At 65.5% G+C, this 20,750-nt stretch overlaps 2 protein-coding genes across 15 annotated transcripts in view; one reads left to right on the top strand and one right to left on the bottom strand.

Moving 5' to 3' along the window:
- The window catches only part of PKD1 (polycystin 1, transient receptor potential channel interacting), a 39,163-nt gene extending 28,021 nt beyond the window's left edge, over positions 1-11,142 (top strand). The window contains exons 24-46 of one of the 5 annotated variants that reach the window (XM_043915926.1): positions 221-377; positions 466-718; positions 799-994; positions 2,574-2,744; positions 2,964-3,107; positions 3,187-3,397; positions 3,491-3,617; positions 4,279-4,395; positions 4,477-4,526; positions 5,352-5,536; positions 5,609-5,702; positions 5,951-6,069; positions 6,142-6,344; positions 6,419-6,613; positions 6,973-7,112; positions 7,492-7,604; positions 7,832-7,979; positions 8,074-8,199; positions 8,349-8,523; positions 8,700-8,990; positions 9,063-9,197; positions 9,273-9,578; positions 9,672-11,142. In XM_043915926.1, the coding sequence (XP_043771861.1) occupies positions 221-377; positions 466-718; positions 799-994; positions 2,574-2,744; positions 2,964-3,107; positions 3,187-3,397; positions 3,491-3,617; positions 4,279-4,395; positions 4,477-4,526; positions 5,352-5,536; positions 5,609-5,702; positions 5,951-6,069; positions 6,142-6,344; positions 6,419-6,613; positions 6,973-7,112; positions 7,492-7,604; positions 7,832-7,979; positions 8,074-8,199; positions 8,349-8,523; positions 8,700-8,990; positions 9,063-9,197; positions 9,273-9,578; positions 9,672-10,142 (4,127 nt within the window). In that variant the 3' untranslated portion in view covers positions 10,143-11,142. Of the gene's footprint in view, positions 1-220; positions 378-465; positions 719-798; positions 995-2,573; positions 2,745-2,963; positions 3,108-3,186; positions 3,398-3,490; positions 3,618-4,278; positions 4,527-5,288; positions 5,537-5,608; positions 5,703-5,950; positions 6,345-6,418; positions 6,614-6,972; positions 7,113-7,491; positions 7,605-7,831; positions 7,980-8,073; positions 8,200-8,348; positions 8,524-8,699; positions 8,991-9,062; positions 9,198-9,272; positions 9,579-9,671 lie in introns of all 5 variants that reach the window. The other 4 variants (XM_043915925.1, XM_043915923.1, XM_043915924.1 and 1 more) reach the window with 4 other exon arrangements.
- A 5-nt stretch (positions 11,143-11,147) lies between these two features.
- The window catches only part of TSC2 (TSC complex subunit 2), a 29,805-nt gene continuing 20,202 nt past the window's right edge, over positions 11,148-20,750 (bottom strand). For 4 of the 10 annotated variants that reach the window (XM_043915935.1, XM_043915927.1, XM_043915938.1 and 1 more), the window contains 17 exons: positions 19,917-20,045; positions 18,360-18,524; positions 18,064-18,216; positions 17,827-17,939; positions 17,178-17,393; positions 16,512-16,715; positions 15,862-15,930; positions 14,559-14,689; positions 13,841-14,334; positions 13,600-13,675; positions 13,308-13,394; positions 12,406-12,592; positions 12,187-12,326; positions 11,981-12,059; positions 11,815-11,906; positions 11,625-11,723; positions 11,148-11,519 (listed from right to left, as the gene is read on the bottom strand). In XM_043915935.1, coding sequence (XP_043771870.1) covers positions 11,349-11,519; positions 11,625-11,723; positions 11,815-11,906; positions 11,981-12,059; positions 12,187-12,326; positions 12,406-12,592; positions 13,308-13,394; positions 13,600-13,675; positions 13,841-14,334; positions 14,559-14,689; positions 15,862-15,930; positions 16,512-16,715; positions 17,178-17,393; positions 17,827-17,939; positions 18,064-18,216; positions 18,360-18,524; positions 19,917-20,045 — 2,605 coding nt within the window. In that variant the 3' untranslated portion in view covers positions 11,148-11,348. The remainder of the gene's footprint in view (positions 11,520-11,624; positions 11,724-11,814; positions 11,907-11,980; positions 12,060-12,186; positions 12,327-12,405; positions 12,593-13,307; positions 13,395-13,599; positions 13,676-13,840; positions 14,335-14,558; positions 14,690-15,861; positions 15,931-16,511; positions 16,716-17,177; positions 17,394-17,826; positions 17,940-18,063; positions 18,217-18,359; positions 18,525-19,916; positions 20,046-20,750) is intronic. The other 6 variants (XM_043915928.1, XM_043915929.1, XM_043915932.1 and 3 more) reach the window with 6 other exon arrangements.

The following is a 20,750-nucleotide window of genomic DNA, read 5'->3' as shown; positions in this document are numbered from 1 at the left end:
CTGGGTGGCCTCCTCTCTTGGCTCAGCCTGCGTGGGGCCGCAGGCTGGCCAGCTGAACCGGCATTTCTCATGGGCTCCTCCAACTTGTGGCCTGTGTTAAGGCCTGTGTCCTGCTTCACGAGGCTCTAGGGGCCTGGCTGGAGGACCACAGGGGAGGGCTCCCGGGGCGTGTGGGCTGCCCGTGCGGGGGTCCGAGCCTGCCCATGCCGCCCACCCACAGAGCAGTACCTGCCGGAGGAGCCCGAGCCCTTCCTGGCCGCCTACCTGCACTCGGAGCCCCAGCCCAATGAGCACAACTGCTCAGCCAGCAAGAGGATCAGCCTGGAGGCCCTGGCGGGCGGAGACCACAGGCCCTACACCTTCTTCATCGCCCCAGGGTGCACAGCGGGCCTGTTGGCGGGTGGGCGCCCCCTGGTGGGACGGGCGGGGCGGGGCGGGGCCTGACCGGGACACGCCCCGCTCCAGGTCCCGGGACTTGGGCACGAGCTACTACCTGAACCTGAGCAGCCACTTCCGCTGGTCAGCGCTGGCGGTGTCCGTGGGCCTGTACACGTCGCTCTGCCAGTACTTCAGCGAGGAGGACATGGCGTGGCGCACAGAGGGGCTGGTGCCTCTGGAGGAGACCTCGCCCCGCGAGGCTGTCTGCCTCACCCGCCACCTCACCGCCTTCGGCGCCAGCCTCTTCGTGCCCGCCAGCCGCGTCGAGTTCACCTTCCCCGTGAGTGGCGCCATGCCTGGACGGAGGGAAGCCTGGCGCCGTGGTGCGTGGCCTCGGGGCTGACGGGCCTGTCTCCCCAGGAGCCGGCCTCCGGCGTCAACCACGTTGTCCTGCTGACCTGCGCCGTGTGCCTACTGACCTACGCGGTCATGGCCGTGATCCTGCGGAAGCTGGACCAGCTGGACGTCCGCCGGGTCCGTGCCATCCCATTCTGCGGGAAGGGGGGCCGCTTCAAGTACGAGATCCTGGTCAAGACCGGCTGGGGCCGGGGCTCAGGTAAGGGGCTTCCGGCGGGGCAGGTCTGCAAGCAGTGGCCTGTAGGCTTGCAGTCCCACAGGGCGGCCACTGGCATGCACAGGCAGGCAAGACCAGCAGGACCATAGCTTAGTCACTAAGTTATGACCAACTCTGTGGCCCCATGGACTGTGGCCCGCCAGGCTTCTCTGTCCATGGGATTCTCCAGGCGAGAATACTGGAGTGGGTTGCCATTCCCTTCTCCTGGGGATCTTCCTGACCAAGGGATCGACCCGGGTCTCCTACATTGAAAGCGGATTCTTTACTGACTGAGCCACCAGGGAAGCCCATCTATCGGTATGGGAGGTGATTACTGAACGGTAGCAGGTCATCTAGGTGAAAAAACTGTTTTCACGACGTCCCTGGCTCTCTGACCATCGGTTAGAGCCATCAGAGGGGCAGGCTGGCGTGAGGTCAGTGCTGTGTGACGTGCTTGCTGGACGCTGAGGTCAGGCATCTTGTTTCTTTGTGGGAAACTGAGCAAGTGTAGTCTGAGCAGTGTTCTTGTCCATGAGCGCCACCTTAGGGGCGTCCTTGTTCTCCGGCCAGAGGTCATTTTACCGCCCACGCCATCCGTGCTTCCGCTGTGAAGCACCTCTGAGAGCTCTTCTCACGTGAAGAAGCATTTTGCTGTATTGGTTGCTCCGTGGCATCTTCACCCTTTTTGTTGCATCCACTGTCCTCGCTCGTGTCGGCCACTCTGCTGTCACCGGTGGCCTTTTTAGGGCCTGGGGCGGTGGCGGGAGCCGCACGGCTGGCTGCGTCTTCAGTTGCGCGTTTGCCTTTGATTCAAAGTGCACTTCCTTGGTACCAGTTTTCATCTCTCTGCTCTGCTTTCCTCTTTGTCACCTGGTCCTCTCTCTTGTTAGGAAAGTATTTATTTTCTTAAATTTTTATGTGTTTATTTATCCCGGGTCTTGGTTGCTGGGCGGGCTTTCTCTAGTGGCGTGGGCGCTCCGCTCTGGCTCCCGGCGCTGACTCAGCACTGTGGCTCGCGGGCTCTGGCTTCATCACCATGGCGCCCGGGCCAAGTTGTCCCACCACATGTGGAATCTTCCGGTACCAGGGATCGAACTTGTGTTCCCTTCACTGCAAGGCAGGTTTTTACCACTGGACTGCTAAGGAAGTCCAGGGAAATTTTTATCTTTGAAGTTTTTTTCTGTTCCTCTCTATGACATTCATAAAATGTCATGTAGGTTTATCGTGGCCGACACGGGGGCGAGACCACTGTGCGCTTGGTGGTTTGTGTGAGACAGGTGCGTGGTGAGCGGTCAGCAGCAGGCTCTGGAAGGGGTGGTGTCGCCAGTCGCCACCAGGATGTGGGTCTCTTACTCGTGTAGCAGACTGCAGGCTGGCAGCCGTGCTTCTGTTCCATGTGGTCACTTGCCGTTAACGCTCCACCACTGTTGGGGCCGTTCGTGGAACAGTTTGAGGGCCTTAGATTGTGTTGGAGCCACGGGGTGAGGCTTGTGCCTGTCGAAGGGAGATAGGCAGATGCGCCTGGGGTCAGCGTCCGGGGACAGAAACCCAGAGTCACGCCTCCTGTCCACCTGTGCTCCAGGGACCACGGCTCACGTGGGCATCATGCTGTATGGGGCAGATGGCCGCAGCGGCCACCGGCACCTGGATGGGGACGGAGCCTTCCAGCGCAACAGCTTGGACGTCTTCCAAATTGCCACCCCACACAGCCTGGGCCGCCTGTGGAAGATCCGCGTGTGGCACGACAACAAAGGTGGGGCCTGCCGCCCACCTGCCCTGTCTTGCGCTGCCTGTCCACTGCCTGCTGGCCCTGACCAACTGCCCACTGCCCGCCGGCCCTGACTGCCCGCTGGCCCTGACGGCCCACTGCCCGCCCGCCCTGCCTGCCCACCCACCACCCACCGGCCCTGACTGCCCGCCGGCCCCGCCCGCCCACTGCCCGCTGACCCTAACCGCCCTCCCACTCTCGCAGGGCTGAGCCCCGCCTGGTTCCTGCAGCATGTCATCGTCCGGGACCTGCAGAGCGCCCGCAGCACCTTCTTCCTGGTCAACGACTGGCTGTCAGTGGAGACGGAGGCCAACGGGGGCCTGGTGGAGAAGGAGGTGCTGGCTGCAAGTAAGACCCCGCCTGGCAGCTGCCGCAAAACAAACAAATGCCTGGCCTGGGGTCTCCTGAAGCCCGCCTTTCCCCCCAGGTGACGCGGCACTGCGGCGGTTCAAGCGCCTCCTGGTTGCTGAGCTGCAGCGCGGCTTCTTCGACAAGCACGTCTGGCTCTCCATATGGGACCGGCCGCCTCGGAGCCGCTTCACGCGCGTGCAACGTGCCACGTGCTGCGTCCTCCTCATCGGCCTCTTCCTGGGTGCTAACGCCGTGTGGTATGGGGCTGTGGGGGACAGCACACACAGGTGCGTGCTGCGGGGCCGGCCCGCCCGCCTCGGCCTCCTCCCCTCCCGCCTCCCTGCCTTCCCTCAAGCCAGCCCGTATGTCCTCTCCCGCAGCCGGGGCCCCGTGTCCAGCCTGGCCCCACTGAGCCTGGATACCGTCGCCGTCGGCCTGGTGTCCAGCCTGGTTGTCTACCCCGTTTACCTGGCCATCCTGTTCCTCTTCCGCATGTCCCGGAGCAAGGTGGGTGCGTGGGGCCCCTGAGCATGCCGGGCTGTCCAGGGGGGCCTGGAGGGGTCAGCACCCAGAGCACGTCAGGCATCAACGGGCCCCGTGAGCTGCCGACCCCCGTGTGTCAGGTTCCTGAGCAGGCAGGGACGGGCTCCCCGGATGACAGGCCACAGGTTCTAAGAAAAACCGACCTGAGGACAAAGTCTGAGCAGACCCCGGGCCAGCGCGGCGGTGGGAGGTCACTTAAAACCTCTGAGAACAGCCCAGGTGGCCTCTCTGGCGAGTCCACCGAGCAGTCATGGAAAGTCAGCAGCAGTCCCACACAGGCTCGATAAAACCTGACGGGCACCTCCTGACTCTTCCCTGAGGCCAGAGCCAGACAGAGACCTCATGCAGTGCTCAGCAAAGGCCACACACCTCGGCCAGCGGCCTGGTCATTTCATCCTTAGCTGTGTGTGGCTGCCCACGGTTACGCTGATTCAAATGAGAAAGAACTTCAGCTTCTCGGTCATGGGAGCCGCTCCTGGCGCTCCGTGTCAGCACGTGGAGAGTGGCTCCTGTGATGGAGTCTGTAGGTGCAGAGCACACGTGTGGTTCTAGAACGTTCTCAGGACAGCACTGCTGCAGACTCTGCTTGCCAGGGTGGGCACGCGCTGACCTGCCTCTCCTGCAGGTGGCAGGGGGCCCGAGCCCCACCCCCGCAGGCCCGCAGGCGCTGGACGTGGACAGCTGCCTGGACTCATCCGTGCTGGACAGCTCCATGCTCGCCTTCCCAGGACTCAGTGCCGAGGTGCGGGCTCCCGGGGGCCTGCCCGGGCGGGGCTGCGGCGCGGGCAGTCTGCAGTCAGGCTCTGTGTGTGCTTCTCAACAGGCCTTTGCTGGACAAGTGAGACAGGACTCATTTCTGGAGGATTCTAAAAGGTGGGGTCCCTAAAGAAAGCATGAGCTTGTGTGGGTCAGCTGTGCCTCGTGTGTGTCACGTCACGTGTCCCCATCTGTGTGTCGTGGACGTCGCGTGTCCCCGTGTGCGTGTTGTGGGCATCGCGTGTCCCCATCCTTGTGTCGTGGACGTCGCGTGTCCCCGTGCGCGTGTTGTGGGCGTCACGTGTCCCCATCCGTGTGTCGTGGGCGTCGTGTGTCCCCGTGCGCGTGTTGTGGGCGTCACGTGTCCCCATCCGTGTGTCGTGAGCGTCGCATGTCCTTGTGTGCATGTTGTGAGCATCGCGTGTCCTCGTGTGCATGTCATGGGCATCACGTGTCCCCGTGTGTCGTGGACGTCGTGTGTCCCCGTGTGCGTGTTGTGGGCGTCACGTGTCCCCATCCGTGTGTCGTGGACGTCGTGTGTCCCTGTGCGCGTGTTGTGGGCGTCACGTGTCCCCATCTGTGTGTCGTGGGCGTCGTGTGTCCCCATGCACATGTTGTGGGCATCGCGTGTCCCTATCCGTGTGTCATGAGCGTCGCATGCCCTCGTGCGCGTGTTGTGGGCGTCGTGTGTCCTCATGCACGTGTCTTGTGGGTTGCGTGTCCCCATCCATGTGTCATGGGTGTTGCGTATCCTCTTCTGTGTGTCATGTGGGTTGCATGTTCTCCTTCGTGTGTTGTGTGGGTCATGTGTCCTCATCCATGTGTTACACACTTGTCCTGGGATGTTTGCTTAGAGCCCCGCGTGTCCGCCTGTGATAGGACTTGGGTTGGATGTGTGTGCAATCGCGTGCCCGGGCACCCCTTGCTGACTGTTGCCTGCAGCCTGGTGTGCTGGCCATCCAGCGAAGGCACCCTCAGCTGGCCAGACTTGCTGAGTGACCCGTCCGTCATGGGCAGTGCCCTGCAGCGGCTGGCTCGGGGCCGGATGGGCCTCACACCAGGCCCGGAGGAGGACAGTCTCTCCCTGGTCAGCCCCTCCTCACCTGCCAAGTACTTCTCCGCTTCAGGTGCGTGGGGTGGGGAGGCGCTGCCCGGCCCCCTTAGGAGGGCTCCAGGCTGACCTGTCCCGCCCTCTCCAGATGAGGACCTGATCCGGCAGATCCTGGCTGAAGGGGCTGGCAGCCTGGCCCCCACCCAGGACACGCAGGGAGAAACGGACCTGCTCGCTGGCCTGTGAGTGCCGGGCTCCAGGGGCGGCGGTCGGGAGGTGTGGCGCTGTGAGGCAACGGCTGCTGGAGCGGTGGCAGGAAGGATGGGTGTCGGGTCCCAGCACCGCGAGGCGAGCGCCCCCGAGCAGCCAGCGGGCCCAGCATCCTTTGCCTGGCCTGGGGCGGTATCCTCTCTCTACAGAGGCCAGAGGGGGCTGGCCACGCCCCCGAGCAGTGTGCCGCTGACAGGCGAGTGCCCCCATCTTGCTTCAGGTGCAGCGCCCCTGGCGAGAAGACCCAGCCCGTGATGCTGCGGAGCCCGGGGGATACAGGGCTGCCCAGCCCAGGCCTGACGTGGGAACAGCCCCCACCGGCCAGGCTCCCCAAGACAGGTGCGCGCCCAAGTCCCAGGACAGCCTCCCGCTCCTCTCAGCTGCTGCTGACCCATCTGCCTGCCTTCCCAGGGCTGGTGGAGGGTCTGCGGAAGCGGCTGCTGCCAGCCTGGTGTGCGCCCCTGGCCCACGGACTCAGCTTGCTCCTGGTGGCCGTGGCCGTGGGCGTGTCTGGGTGGGTCGGCGCCAGCTTCCCACCCAGCGTATCTGTCATGTGGCTCCTCTCAAGCGGCTCCAGCTTCCTGGCCTCCTTCCTCTGCTGGGAGCCTTTCAAGGTGAGAGGGGTACGGGGGGCCAGCCTGCCAGCTTCTGGTTTCCGTGGGCCCCTCTGACGCTAGCCCTGGCCCAGGTCCTGCTGGAGGCGCTCTATTTCTCCTTGGTGGCCAAGCGGCTGCACCCCGATGAGGATGACACCCTGGTGGAGAGCCCGGCCGTGACACCCGTGAGCGAGCGTGTGCCCCGCGTGCGGCCGCCCCATGGCTTCGCGCTCTTCCTGGCAAAGGAGGAAGCCCGGAAGGTCAAGAGGCTGCACGGGATGCTGCGGGTGAGCTCGGGCCCCACACTGGTGCCTGCCCTCCCTTCCTGGCCTCCTGGCCCAGGCAACACCTTCCAGGAGGGCCCGCCTTTCTCGAAAACCTCGATGCGCCCTCCTCCTTCCGCAGGTGGTCTGGGTTCTGTGGGCCCCCCCGTCCCGTGACCTCCTGCTGCCCAGCCTCATGGGGCCCTGGTGCAGCTTGCTGGCCTTCGCAGACCATGTGTGCCACAGGCCTGGTTCTCAGCACCAGCCTCCCTGGCTGCGGGCACTTCGCTGCCCAGCATGTGGAAGCCATGCTCTGTCACAGGCTGCACCCACGGGGCGCCAGGCTGGGTGTGCCTGACTCCAGGGCCATCCCTGCCCCCCAGGGCCTTCTGGTTTACATGTTCTTCCTGCTGGTGACACTGCTGGCCAACTACGGGGATACCTCGTGCCACAACCATGCCTACCGCCTGCAGAGCGCCATCAAGCAGGAGCTGGACAGCCAGGCCTTCCTGGCCATCACCCGGTACGGATGCCCTGTGTGCAGGCACAGGTCTGTCCTCTGGACCAGGGCGGTGCCAATGCCGGCCAGGGTCCACCTCAACCCCGCCCTTGGTGCAGCACAGCCCCTCGGGGGTGTTGGGAAGCGTCTCAGTCCATCTCTGGTCATCAGGAGTGGAGTGGGTGCTGTTGGCCATGGGGAAAGGACACAGGACAGGCCCAGCACAGCTTTACCAGCCCCGAGTGTCAGGAAGCCCAAGCCGTGCCTCCTCCCCTGGGCAGCACTGGCCGCCTCCCGCTGGCCCGGCTGGGACTGGGGTGGTAGTGCGCCCTGGGCCTCTCACCCTGGGGGGCTGGGCCGTGAGGGACGGCCATGTGACTGACTCTGGGTTTGCCGTGGGCAGGTCTGACGAGTTCTGGCCATGGATGTCCCACGTTCTGCTCCCCTACATCCACGGGAACCAGTCCAGGCCAGAGCTGGGGCCCCCACGGCTGCGGCAGGTGCGTCTGCAGGAAGGTGAGTCACTGAGGGGCGCCTTGGCTCTTAGCCTAACTTGTTTCCAAAGGGAAGCCTTTGCCGGGGTCTGGATCCAATGCCCGCGGCTGGGTGACGGCCTGCCTGGGTCTCCTGACGTGCAGACAGTGACACCTACTTCCTGGGGTGCTGGGCGGGCTCGGTGAGGCCCCGCCGAGCTTGGCCTGGAGGCTGGTAAACAGGCAGGGCCCTGGACCCTCTGCTTTCAGCGCTCTGCCCGCACCCGCCTGGCTCCAGGGACCCCGCGTGCTCAGCAGCCTCAGACGGCTTCAGCACCAGCGACTACAGCGTTGGCTGGGGGAGCGCTGCTCTCAACAGCTCCGAGATCTGGGCCTACTCGGCGCCAGACCTGCTGGGGTGAGCCCGGAGGGCGGCCAGGGTGCCGGGGAAAGGGACAGCCCTTCAAAGGAGCTTGCCGGGGCACCGGCGCTGACGCCGCCCCTCCTGGCAGCGTGTGGTCCTGGGGCTCCTGCGCCGTGTACGACAGCGGGGGCTACGTGCAGGAGCTGGGGCCCAGCCTGGAGGAGAGCCGCGCGCAGCTGGGCTTCCTGCAGCTGCACAACTGGATCGACAACAGGTGGGCCCCGTGCTCGGCCCCTCCGCCCACTCCCCGCGCGCTCTGCCCCGTCACCGCGACACCTGCCACCCGAGCCCCTTTGGAGAGCACCGGCCTCTCCCGGCGCTTCTCCCTCCGACTCCCGGCCCCTGCCCGTGCCCTCCGTGCAGAAGCCGCGCCGTATTTGTGGAGCTGACACGCTACAGCCCGGCCGTGGGGCTGCACGCCGCTGTCACGCTGCGCCTGGAGTTCCCGGCGGCCGGACACGCAGTGGCGGCGCTCAGCGTCCGCCCGTTCGTGCTGCGGCAGCTCAGCGCCGGCCTCTCGCTGCAGCTGCTCACCTCGGTAGGCCCCGCCCTCCCAGCCCCGACCCCGCGGCTGTGGCCCGCCCTCCTCCGCGGGTCTGGCCCCGCCCCAGCCCCCTACCTCCAACCTGACCCCGCCCTCCCGGGCCCGCCTCAGGGCCGTGGCCCCGCCCTCCACGGGCCTGACCCCGCCCCGGCCCCGGCCCGCCCCACCAGGTGAGCCTGCTCCTGTTCGCCTTGTACTTCTCGGCGGCCGAGGTGCGCGCCTGGCGCAGGGAGGGGCGCACGCGCGCCACGCGGGCTGGAACCTGGGCGCGGTGGCTGCTGGTGGCGCTGACGGCAGCCGCGGCGCTGGTGCGCTTGGCCCAGCTGGGCGCCGCCGACCGCCAGTGGACCCGCTTCCTGCGCCGCCGTCCGCGCCGCTTCACCAGCTTTGAACAGGTGGCCCAGCTGAGCGCCGTGGCTCGCGGCCTGACCGCCTCGCTGCTCTTCCTGCTGTTGGTCAAGGTGAGGGCTGAGCCGGTGGGTCCGGGCGGGCAGCGTTGGCAGGGTTAGTCGGCTGACGCCCTTTGTCCGCAGGCCGCCCAGCAGCTGCGCTTTGTGCGCCAGTGGTCGGTTTTCGGCAAGACGCTGTGCCGGGCGCTGCCGGAGCTCGCGGGGGCAGCCTTAGGCCTGGTGGTGCTCGCCGCAGCCTATGCGCAGCTTGCTGTCCTGGTAGGTCCCAGTGGGGCCGTGGGAGAGGGTGGCTGAGCCCAGGCCCGCCCCTCACTCGTGCCCCCTCCCCTGCAGTTGGTCTCCTCTTGTGTGGACTCGCTTCGGAGTGCTGCCCAGGCCTTCCTGGTGCTGTGCCCTGGGACCGGGGGCCCTGCCCTGTGCCCTGCGGAGTCCTGGCGCCTGTCCCCCATGCTGTGCACCGGGCTCTGGGCCCTGCGTCTGTGGGGGGCCCTGAGGCTGGGGTCCGTTCTCCTGCGGTGGCGGTACCACACTCTGCATGGGGAGCTGTACCGCCCCGCTTGGGAGCCGCAGGACTATGAGATGGTGGAGCTGTTCCTGCGCCGCCTGCGCCTCTGGATGGGCTTCAGCAAGGTTAAGGAGGTGGGTACGGCCCAGGGGGGGAGAGGGACGCACCCTGGGCCCAGCGGAGCCCAGGGCGCAGCCGGACTGACCGAGCCCCTGTGCCGCCCCCAGTTCCGCCACAAAGTCCGCTTCGAAGGGATGGAGCCACTGCCCTCCCGCTCATCCCGGGGCTCCAAGGCTTCTGCGGAAGTGCCCCCACCCAGCGGGGGCTCCGACGCCTCCCGCCCCTCCACCTCCTCCAGCCAGCTGGAGGGGCTGAGCGTGGGCCTGGGCCGGCCGGGGCCTCGAGAGCTGGAGCCCGAGCCCTCCCGCCTCCATGCTGTGTTTGAGGCCCTACTCGCCCAGTTTGACCGGCTCAACCAGGCCACAGAGGACGTCTACCAGCTGGAGCGGCGGCTGCAGCGCCTGCAGGGCCACAGGAGCAATGTGCCCCCAGCCTCCCCGTCCCCCGGCCCCTCCCCAGGCCTGCGGCCCGTCCTGCCCAGCCGCCTTGCCCGGGCCAGTCGAGGCATTGGCCTGGCTGCAGGCCCCAGCAGAGCATCACTGCGGGCCAGGAACAAGATCCACCCCAGCAGCTCTTAGTGCCAAGGCCTCTAGGCTCCCCTCTCCCCAGGGCGCGCCTGTGGCTCCTCTCTGGTCCCTCGAAGCCAGAGCAGACACCGCTCAGTATTATCACCTTCTGCCACCCTCGGTTGCGGGCCAGGCAGAACAGCTGCACGCAGGTCCCCAGAGAGCAGGCAGGCTCTCTGTGGGCTTCAGCACTTTACAGAGGCCACATGGCCAGCTCGGACCCAGGGTCCCCTCCCACTCCTGTGGGAGGACACAGCAGTGCTGGACGAGTGCCCGGCCTCAGACGCTAATTTATTTCCCGAGTCCTCAGGTACAGCGGGCTGTGCCCGGCCCCCCTCCTGGCTGACGTCTGCCCTGCCAAGGACGCAGGCCCAGGGGAGGGGCCCACACGCCTGTCGTCCTCCCCTAAGTTATTACCTCCTCCGTCCCTGCTCCGTGCACTCGCCTCCAGCTGCCGCCGTGTGTCTGTTGTAATTTATGTGGGGTTAAAATGTATATATTTTTGTACGTCGCTTTATTTTTCAATACAGCCAAGGGATCTGGTGGCTGAAGCAGCCTGTGCCCACTGTCACCCACATTGAAGGGGAGCTGGGACCGCCAGAGCTGGCCTTCCCTCCCCAGACACCTGTCCACCCAGCTGGAGGAGCAGCTGCTGCTTCTCAGATCCAAGTCTGGCCTTGGGCAAGTGCTGGGCAGAGAGGGCTTTTGGAGGGGAAACCCCACCCCAGGCTGGCCTTGCCACCGCCATGGCCTTAGCTTCCTATCCAGGCCTGCTGGTGTCGGGTCTGGGTGAGGGCTGGGACCCTAGAGGTGGTAGGGGAAGATCTCTGCCCGGGGGCTGGCTCCTGGGCCAGGGGAGGTGGGTGTGACCACGTATGTGTGAGGCTGTCCCAATGGCAAGGCCCCAGCAGCAGCCTGGCAGCCCCCCTCCCCACTCCGTTGGGCATGGCCAAAGCTACAGCCTAGATCCCACCCCCCCAAGAGACGAAGTCAAATAAACAAGTTGACTGACTACTTCGTGTCTGTGTCCACTCTGGGGTCTGTGTCCGAGTGCACAGGCCTGGGCCACACCAGCGCTTTATTTGCACAGATAAGTATCAGCCAGTGCCGCACGGGCAGGGCAGGTCCCGCAGCACGGCTGCTCCAACAGCTGGGGGAGCCCAGGCTGTGTCCGCATCGGGGAAGCCCCACGGGTCCGCGTGCCCACCCTGCACGGCCTCACACAAACTCCGTGAAGTCGTCCACAGAAGAGACCAGGCGCTTCCGCTGGCCCGTCTCGTAGGCGGGCGTGGGCTCGACCGGGGCCTGTGCTGGAGCCTTGGCATGACCAGGAGGGTGCGTCTGCATCAGGGGCAGGCTGGCGCTCGAGTAGTGGGCTTCCTCACGAATCTGGGGGAGGGGGGATCTTCAGCACCAAGTCCAGAGGGGGTGGCGCACGCACCCCAGGCTGGCCACTCCACCTCCGTGGAGCACCCCCCACGGCCCAGCTCCTACCCGCTGGCGCAGCCGCTTGATGTGGCGGAGCCTGGCGATCCACTTAGAGGGGTAGATGTCGGTGGGGTTGGAGCGGCTATGGTGCACCTGCGAGGCCATCTGGGGTGGGGTGGGGAGGGCGGGACGGTGAGCCCTGCGTGGGGGCACCTGCGGGCCTGACCCCCACCTCCCAGGGGCCACCTCTGCTCACGTTCGCATGCAGGGCCATCTGGCGGGCCACGAAGGGCAGGTTTCGGTCGGACACGATCTTGGCCATGCTGGTGTCCACAAGGCCCTCCATGTCTGGGGAGACATGGCGCTCATGTGGGGCTCAGCCCTGGAGCCTCTTGCTGCCCCCCGCCCCCGCCCAGCCTCACCTTTCCTGCACTGCAGAGACACCAGGTTGCACTCGTAGTCCAGGGGGGTGATAATCACGTGGACGAAGTTGAATTGGCCCTGCTCACACGAGAGCAGGGTCACCGTGGTGCCAAGGGCCACTTTCTGCGAGCCCCTCCACACTCAGCCCAGGGCCCAGACCTGCCCCGAGGGCCCCGCGCTCGCCTCTGAGGGCCCCCAAGCACACCTTGATGGTGCCCAACTTGAAGTCCTCGCCAGAGTCATTGTAGACGATGGACACGAAGTCGTTGCCCAGGTGGCGCTTCTTGTCACAGCGGTGCTTGTCCACGTCCTTGGTGGGCATCAGGGTGGCGATGTGGAAGACAGCTGTGGGGCAGGCAGGGCTGAGCGGGGCGGGCTGGGTGGAGGTCCCCGAGGAGTGGGCCAGAGGGCAGGGAGGGCGCACCTTGCATGATGTCGTCGTGCCAGCAATACGTGAACTGGCCATCCTCACCGCACACGTCCAGGCCGCCCAGGTACACCTTGTCCGGCTGGCAGTCCTTGAGCTCAATGAGCTTGCCCAGCCCCGTGAGGAACTCTGTGTACCTGTAGGAGCCGTGCTCATTGGACAGGATGGCAAGCTCGCTGTTGCTCTGCGGGGAGATGAAGGCACGGTAGCACCAGCTCCCAGGCTGCCCCCAGCCACCCCCTGTCCCGGGCCCGCAGGACCCCAAGGGCCTGATGCTGCTGGGGGCCAGGGTCAGGCTGATTAGTGTGCCTTGGCACAGCCCCGCTTCTGCCGCCCACCTGACCAGGGCAGGGCAGCTTCACACCCACTGCCAGGGTGTCACCCCCCTCCACCCCACTGCTCCTGGTCTGTCTGCCGCTGACCTGGGCTGGCTCTGTCCTCAGAAAGACCCAGAGTCCTTGGCTGTCCATCCCTCTCCTCCCGCCGGGCCGGCCCTCGGCCCATGGCAGCCAGGGCACTTCTGAGACTCAGGTCGAGTCAATGCAAACCCTGCACTGGGAACTGCCTGCCTCAAGGGGTGCCACCACGCCCCCCGTCACGTCCTGTCCCCTCGCCACCCCTGCCCAGCACTCCTCTGCATGTCCTTACTTCCTCCACATCTCTGCTCAGAGCCACCTCCCTGGGGTCAGTGACAACCCACCCCCCCCAAGCGCCCTGTGCTCCCACCCAGCCTGTCAATCTCACTCCTGAGTCCCGGAGGGAAGGGAGCTCCATGCACACCTGACACTCTAGCGGCTCCTGCAGAACCCACCTCTGTGGAGGACAAGGACCCCACCCCCAGCAGGGTGGCCACCCTCCGCCCAGCACCCAGGCAGCCCCTGCCAGCCCGGCAGCCTCACCTGGCCTTCTCCCACATACAGGACAGCGATCTTGTGCGTGTCGTACGACGGGATCTGGTCAAGGAGCTGCACTGACCGCTCGAAAGACTGTAGCCACAGAGCCCAGCCTGAGTCCAGGGCAGAAGAGTCCCCTCCTCCAGCCCCTCCCAGCCAGTCACAGCCCAGTGCCTGTCTGGGAGAGGCCTCTCCTCTCGCGGGCCTCCAGCCCCCACTGCCCAGCCGGGGGCTCAGCCCACTGTGCACCTGCAGCCGGGCTCCAGGGGGCCCTGTGGGGGAGAGAGGACCTACCTACCTCGTTAGGCAAAAGGATTGGCTTGTTGGACTCGTCACCAAAGAATGGTGAGTGGTAGAGCTGCAGGAACACAAAGCTGCGGGGGAGAGAAGACAGGTGAGGTCGCAGCCAGCAGTCACAGCCCAAGGGGGAGAGGGCCGGAGCATGGTCACCAAGGAGGCTGGTCTCTGTGGACAGTCTGCCCTGACCAGGCCCCGCCGGCACCAGGCCCCCACAGGAGCACCAGGAAGATGGGGCTCACCTGGGGTTGATGCCGGGCACCTTCTCGGTGTTGGAGGTCCCTGCTCGGCTCTTGAAGGCGTCCCGCTCCACCCTCTTGCCCCTGCGTGACGGGGCCGAATCTGAGATGGTGTAGCCTCGGGGCCGCAGCCCGCTGGGGGAGCGGGGACAGCTGGATGGCAGGGGGCCCTCTGGCTGGGCGGGGCCCCGGCGCTCCTCGCCCGGGGCTGACCAGGCAACACCTTCCCCGTCCAGGATCCCTGACTGTGACCGCGCCTTGGCCTCGGGACTCAGCCGGCCGACCTCAGCCTTGTCCCCCGGGTCCCCCAGAATGTCCTGCAGGGTCTGCAGTTCAGGCGACGAGCTGGACTTGCTCAGGGGCTGCGACGGCTGGAAGGCGAGGTCCACGGAGGCCCGGGAGCTCTCTGAGGAGACTGCCCGCTCGATGGGGATGCCACCAGGAGGCAATTCCTCGGCATGGAATGACTTCTCCTCCTGGCTGGAGGTGGAAGATGACTGGGAAGAACGGATCCAAACGGAACATTCACCAGGAGGCACCGTGGAGCCCACCCAGGTTTACCTGTGGGAATAAAGCCCCACCCATCCCCAGCCAGGGCCTCGGAGCAGCCAGCACCAAGCTGGTGGGTCCCCTTTCCCGAAAGCACTTTCCCGTGCTCAGCCCCGCGGTGCCCCCAGCAGGGGTGATAGGCCCATCAGGCGGCTCCCCCGACTGCACTCACCCTGCTGAAAGCATCGCTGCGCCTGCAGCGCTCATCGGAGCCCAGTGTCGCCTCAAAATCTTCCAACTCGGGAGGCTCTGCTGACAAACCGGCCTCGCCTGGACCTCCCTCCTCCAGGACTACTGCAGAATCTGGAAGGACACAGACGTGCTGGGCGCCGGCCTGTCCAGGAGTCACGTGGCCTCAGGGTACCGGGTTTCCCCATGAGAGACCACAGCAGCTCCCCAGCAGGGCCTGGCCCAAGGCTCTCCTGCCGGGAGCTCTGGGCCACCCCCTCCCATCAAGCCAGCTGGAGGAGAACATTCTGAGTACCCTGACACAGGCGGTCTCTTCATGGGCTCCCAGGGGTCAAGATGGGGGGCACCTGGCCCCTTGGAGTGCCCACCTGCCCATCCCAGCATCCACAGAAGCTGCCTGGGCTCCCCCGGCAAGGCAGGTGGGCAAGGGCAGACCGGACCCCTGTGCAGAAGCCCCTGCCTGAGACAGGGCCCGGCCCAGAGGAAGGGCCTCGACCAGCCTTCAGGAGCCGGGAGAATTCCAGGCTCCTCCCTGAGAGGCCCTAGTGAGAGACCAGTGAGGGGCCCCATGTGCACACGGGCTCTGAAGCTTTCTGGAGGGTGGAGGTTCGCCTGCTGAGTTCATACCGACCCAGAGCCAGGCAGCTAAGGAGGGAGCATGACCCTAAAGCCAGGTTTCCTGTGCCAGCGCCAGGACGAAGGGCTGAGAAGAAACGACCGAGTCAGCGTAGCCCCGCACTGCGCAGTCCGTCAGCTGCCTCGAGAAATCCTGCCGCGCCCTCCCCGAGCCAGTCCTGCCCACGCGGGAGGCCAGGGCGGCTGGAGCACCTAGCCAGCCACACCCTCTGGCCAGGGCCTGAGAGCAACGGGCTGGGAGCCAGCCTTCAGGGCCCTTGGGCAGCCTGTGTGTATGGCAGACACACCCCATTTGTGGGCTCAGAAGGCCCGTCAGCACCAGAGCCAGGGCGGGGCAGCTCTGTCCTCTGCCAGCCTCTAGGGTGCAGTCGCCCAGGTCACCCCCTCAAGCTGAAGATGGGGCTGGGAGGGTCCAACACACTTGGGAACAGAACTCGGCCACGGAGGGCACAAGGAAGTGGGGGCTCCTGCCGGCAAAGCACAGGCGTCCTGCACTGACGTCCTCATGCGAGTCGGGGCGGCTCCCCGAGGTGATGAGAGGCTCAGACGGGGTCGGGGAGGGGTGACTGGAGGAGGGACGATGACAGCATCTACGAGGCAGAGTGGCGCTCTGCAGCAAACACCGCTTTCCTTAAAGAGCGTACGAATACCTGCCCAGGAAATGCTCCTGTGCAGCCTTCCTTGGCACCTGGACTGGCACAGGGAGGAGAAAGAGGCCACTGCAAGGGAAACCGTGAGCGGCCCGTCAGCAGGAGGAAGGCCACGCACAGCCGAGCCGAGAGGACAGGCACCACCGGTCCTGCAAGGACCCGAGCCTGGGGAGAGAGAGGGGCGGCCAGCAGCCGGCGCTCACGCCAGCGCTCCCAGCTGCTCGGGCGCACGCTGGGGACAGGAGCGCGCTTCTCCTCCTCACGAGTGGTCACCCAGCCGCAGGGAAGCGGGGAGGAGCGCAGTGCAGATGCAGACGGGCACAGGTTGAGCTTGGCGCGTCCACACCCACACCCCAGCAGCAGTGCGGCCACCTCCAGGACCCTGAGCGCCAGGCGCCCAAGGGGAGTGCAGAGCAAGGCCCGTGTCCACCCGACGAGCGGGGCCTCCAGCCACCGATTCACAGTACCACGTCTCCAAAGGAGGGTCCCCCAGGAGCAGGCCCCTCAAGCGCCAGGTCTGCAGACGAGTGTGCCCCGTGTGCAGCCGGCCTCCTCAGTGCCCAAGGCTGGCAGTGCCAAGACGGCCCAGGACCCCACGCGGCTGTCCGCCCTCAGATGTGGCACACAGTTGGGCGGGGGCCAGCACTCACCTGTGTTGGAGCGCGGGGGCGGGGGCGGCTTGGCCGAGCCAGCCGCCGGTACCGACAGCGACTTGTACAGGGCTGTGTCGCGGCGCTCCTTGAAGCGCTCGGCGGCCATGAGGGCGTTCGACAGCTCCTGTAGCGGCATGCTGTTGATGTCCGAGGAGAAGGGGCTGAGCGGGTTCTCCAGGCTCATCAGCCAGCTGGTGTTGCCTGTGGGCGGGCTCAGGTCTCAGCGCAGCACCCCCAGCAGCCCTGCCCTCCACTGTCCCTGGGCAGCCCCAGCTGTACCCTGCTCTGCTCTGACCGGGGTCCACAGGACAAAAATGACTAGGATACAGAGGGATGACCATGTAAGGACCCAGAGAGAAGATGGCATCTAAGAGCCCAGGAAAAACAAGCCCTGTCCACAGCCCTGACGCTCAGCTCCCGGGCCCCTGGGCGGGAGGCAGGAGGTCCTGTGGTTACAGCCACCTGGCCCAGCAAGGCTTTGCTGTGGCGGCCAGAGCAGGCCAGCTGCTGCCCGGCCCTCACGTCCACCCCTGGGGACTCAGCTCAAGGTGACCTCCTGACTGCCCGCCACCGGCTCCCGCGTGTCCAGAGCATTTGCATCACTGTGCACGCACATGCTGACAGCAGCCCAGGCCAGCCGAGCACGGGCCTATCCCTGGGTACCTGTGGGTCTGCGGACCAGGATCTCCGCCCAGCCCTGGGTCAGCAGGGGCACGTAAGCAGCCAGGTTTGTCTTCTCCTTCTGCGCCGGGAGCGGGCTGCCAGCTGAAGCCTTCTCAGGCTGGCCGGCTGGAGCAGTCTGGGAGCCTGGGGAGGTGGGGCGGCTGGGGAAGTGGGAGGCTGCAGTGTCCAAGGCACCCACACGAAGGCCATGGCCCCCTGGGGAGGAGGAGAGGGGAGGGCTGGCGACCACCACCACTTGGCCCAACAGGCCTGGCTGCTCCAGCAGGGGCCCGGCCTGCCAAACTCCGAGCCGGGGCTGAGGCAGCCCAGTCCTCCCCAGGCATGGCCCTCAGTGTCGAGTTGGCCTTGGTGGATCCAGGACAGCAGGCAAGAGCCCCAGAACTCACCAGTTGAACCATGGCTCATTTAAATGACAGCAGAGAAAGCCCCAGGGGTGGGCCGGGCTGACAGCTCGCAGCTGTGCAGAGGCCGTGTCCCCTCTGCACCCAGTGGGGAGGGCTTGCAGGCAGCACTCAGTTCCTCAGCCCCCGGGGCCAGGTCTGAACAGACTGCCCTGCACCACAGCTCCAGGACTCTCTGGGCTTTGCAGATGCCCTGGGTGGGAGGCGGGGTGGGGGTGGAGGCTCACCGGACATGGAGCGGACCCGGTCCCGGGCTCCGTGGTACACCTGCTGCCCAGCCTGGGACTCCAGCTTGGCGGGCGCCTCCTTTGTCTGTCTCACGTGCACACCAGGGTCAGAGCTGAGGACAGAAGGGTCCCAGAGTGTGACTGAGGTAGTCCATGGGCTCAGACGGTCTGACACGCTCATGCAGGCGTGGGCTCAGGATGGAGGCCAGGCAGACAGAGGCAGAAAGCAGTGGTCACCTCAACTCTGGGCCACCCTGCAGCTCTCCCGAGTCCAGGCCTAGCAGTGACCGGGTCCCCGTCCCAACGCTCGTCGTCACGGTGACAAGCTTGTTCCCAACCAGCCAGGTTTTGGTCCTGCCACCAGCCAGGAGGAACTCTCCTACGGGGGACCTGAAAGCACAGGAATAGGTCCACACCTCACTGGGTGGGTGCCCTGGATGGCCAAGGCAACCCCATACCATTCCTGCGGCCGCTCTGGCCGAGGGCAGTCACAGATGAGCGCAGCCCTGCCCTGTCCTGGAGCCAGCTCGCACCTCTTGGGGACCGCCGTGAAGTTAGAGAACACGTATCTGGCCATCATGTCCAGACATGTCTCTGTGAGCTCCAGGTGAAGGTTTTTCAAGTTGTCATCGGCCTGGGCCATCGAGCTCTCGTCTGCAGACCCCAGGCTGGCGCTCGTGAGAGAGGTCTGGATCCTGCTAGAATAGGAGCCACGGCAAGGTCAGGTGCCAGCAGGGGCCGAGCCGTCTACCACCGGGGCCAAAGCTCAAGGCATGCAGGTGCAGAGGGGTCGCGCTCAGAAAGACCCAGCAGGGCGCGTGGCCCATTGAACCACAGCTTGCCAAAGAATGGATACACTGCCCCGGGGGGCAGGCAGACAGGGGCTTATGGACAGATCCAGGCCGGCTCGTCGGAGCAGAGGCCTCGGAGACCGGGAGAGAGGCTGGCCCCTCACCAAAGCAGAGGAGAATTAGGTGACCCCTTTGTGGCAGAACAGTGGAGTCATGCAGAGACGCGGAGACCACAGAACACAGACGAAGATTGCATTCTGCCCCCGGGCCTCCCATGGAGGACAGGCAGGGTCTGGGTCCCAGGTGAGGCTCTGCATTCACCCCCACACTCGGCCGGCCAGCCCCACCCCGCGATCAGGAGGAGGGGCTTGTGCAGGTCTCACTCCAATACAAATTTGACACCCCCGTGGCTGTTTTGCTCATGATAAATAAGTTATTGAAAACAGCTGAGAGGGGAGCCTCCCTGACAACTCCCCAGCCCTGACTCCCATCCAGGTCAAACCCCACTCGGGGAAGCCAGGCTCAGGCTGGGGCCCAAGCCAGGCATCAGCAAGGAGCTGGGTCTCCGAGCTGTGGGACGCTGAGGCCTGAGGGGGCTTCCAGGTGAGAAGACGGTGTAGCCTGGCCCACGGGCATGAAGCAGTGAACCCCCACCCCCAAGAGCCCAAGACACAGCAGAGGAAGTGACGAGGCCGCACCCCTGGGGAGGTCAGGCCTTCCACGCCCAGCCCCTCGCAGGCTGGCCCCCTGGCCCACTGCCCTACACAGAAGCCCCCGTTCCCTCTCACCTGCCACAGAAAGCAGAGGAAAAACTTTCCCAGAGGAAAAACTCAAGAAGAAAGCCCACTTGAGAGAAAGTGAGAGAAAAGCCAAACCCTGGAGAGTGTGTCCTCAGGTGACCGGCATGGGTGTGGCTTTAGTTTGCAAAGGCCCGTGACCTCTGGGACAGGCCTGTGGGCGCTGCCACTGGACACCAGCTGCCTCACAAGGGTCACCCCGCTTCGGGCCCCCAGGCCAGCCTCTGAGGACGCCGTGCAGCTAGCCCGTGCTAGTTCGAGGCCAGGTGACAGAATGCAACCTTTCCAGCCCTCTCCACCAGGCTCCCTGCCCCAGAGCCCCGGCCACGCGGCCCAAGGGCTGCCAGGCGGGCTCTCCTCCACTCTGGCCGGGGAGGGCATGGGCAGGTGACGAGGTCATGCAAGCAGCCCCATGCACCACCACCCGGGTGCTCCCGCCTGGCAGCGCCACTCACGGGCCCAGCTCCAGGGTCCGAGCCCCCCGCCCGACAGAGCCCACTACCTGCGGACCACATGTTCAGACACACTGATGCTGCGGCACCGGAAGGCATCGGCTGCAGAGCTCTCCTTGAGTTCTTTCACGGGTGGAGAGTTATTCAAGCCTTGTTTGGGGGGTCTGGCTATCCTCAAACTACCAGGTGAGGAAGGAAGGCCCAAGCCCCAGAGAGCCCAGCTCCCGGCAGGGAGGACAAGCCATTGGAGGGATGAGGAGGAAAGGTCACAGGCCACAGGGTCAGGATGGAGAGCCCGCGGGTGAGATGAACAAAAAACCATGCCAGAGGCCAGTTAGCGGGGGAGAAACAGAAAACAAAAACGCATGAAAATACATCGTGTAAACATGACGGCGAAAAAGTAAGGTTTCACGCATGATACTAAAACAAAGAACATTAGTGCAAATTAAACATGTGTGGATCACACCGCACGGCAGATTCCAGGCTGTGCTGACCAGGTGTCCCGCCCCCCTTGCTCGGGACCAGCTCCAGAAAAGGCCAGTTCTAACTCCAGGCCCAGCCCCAGCTGCTGGGGCCCTGAGAGAACAGCCTCTGACTCAGGCCACACTGACTTCTGGAAAATGCCGTATTCCCACCAGGGAGAGCCAGGAAAGCTGGACGGGAAGGGGGGGCGAGACAGGGGGCAGCCGTTCAAATGGAATGCAAAACAAGAACACAAGGCCTAGCACGGCTCTTCTCAGATTTGGCGAAAGCAGCTGAGATGAAGAGCGTGTCCCTGGTTGGCAGTGGGTTGGGGGAGAGCGTGGGGGAGCAGGCCACCGCGGTCTGAGGCTGGGCGTCTGCGGCCATGGGCCCCCATCCAGGCCAGGTGTGGGCTTCTCAGA

Source organism: Cervus elaphus, chromosome 10 (assembly GCF_910594005.1).
Source record: "Cervus elaphus chromosome 10, mCerEla1.1, whole genome shotgun sequence".
Taxonomy (NCBI): domain Eukaryota; kingdom Metazoa; phylum Chordata; class Mammalia; order Artiodactyla; family Cervidae; genus Cervus; species Cervus elaphus.
This window is presented reverse-complemented; position numbering and strand designations above follow the sequence as displayed.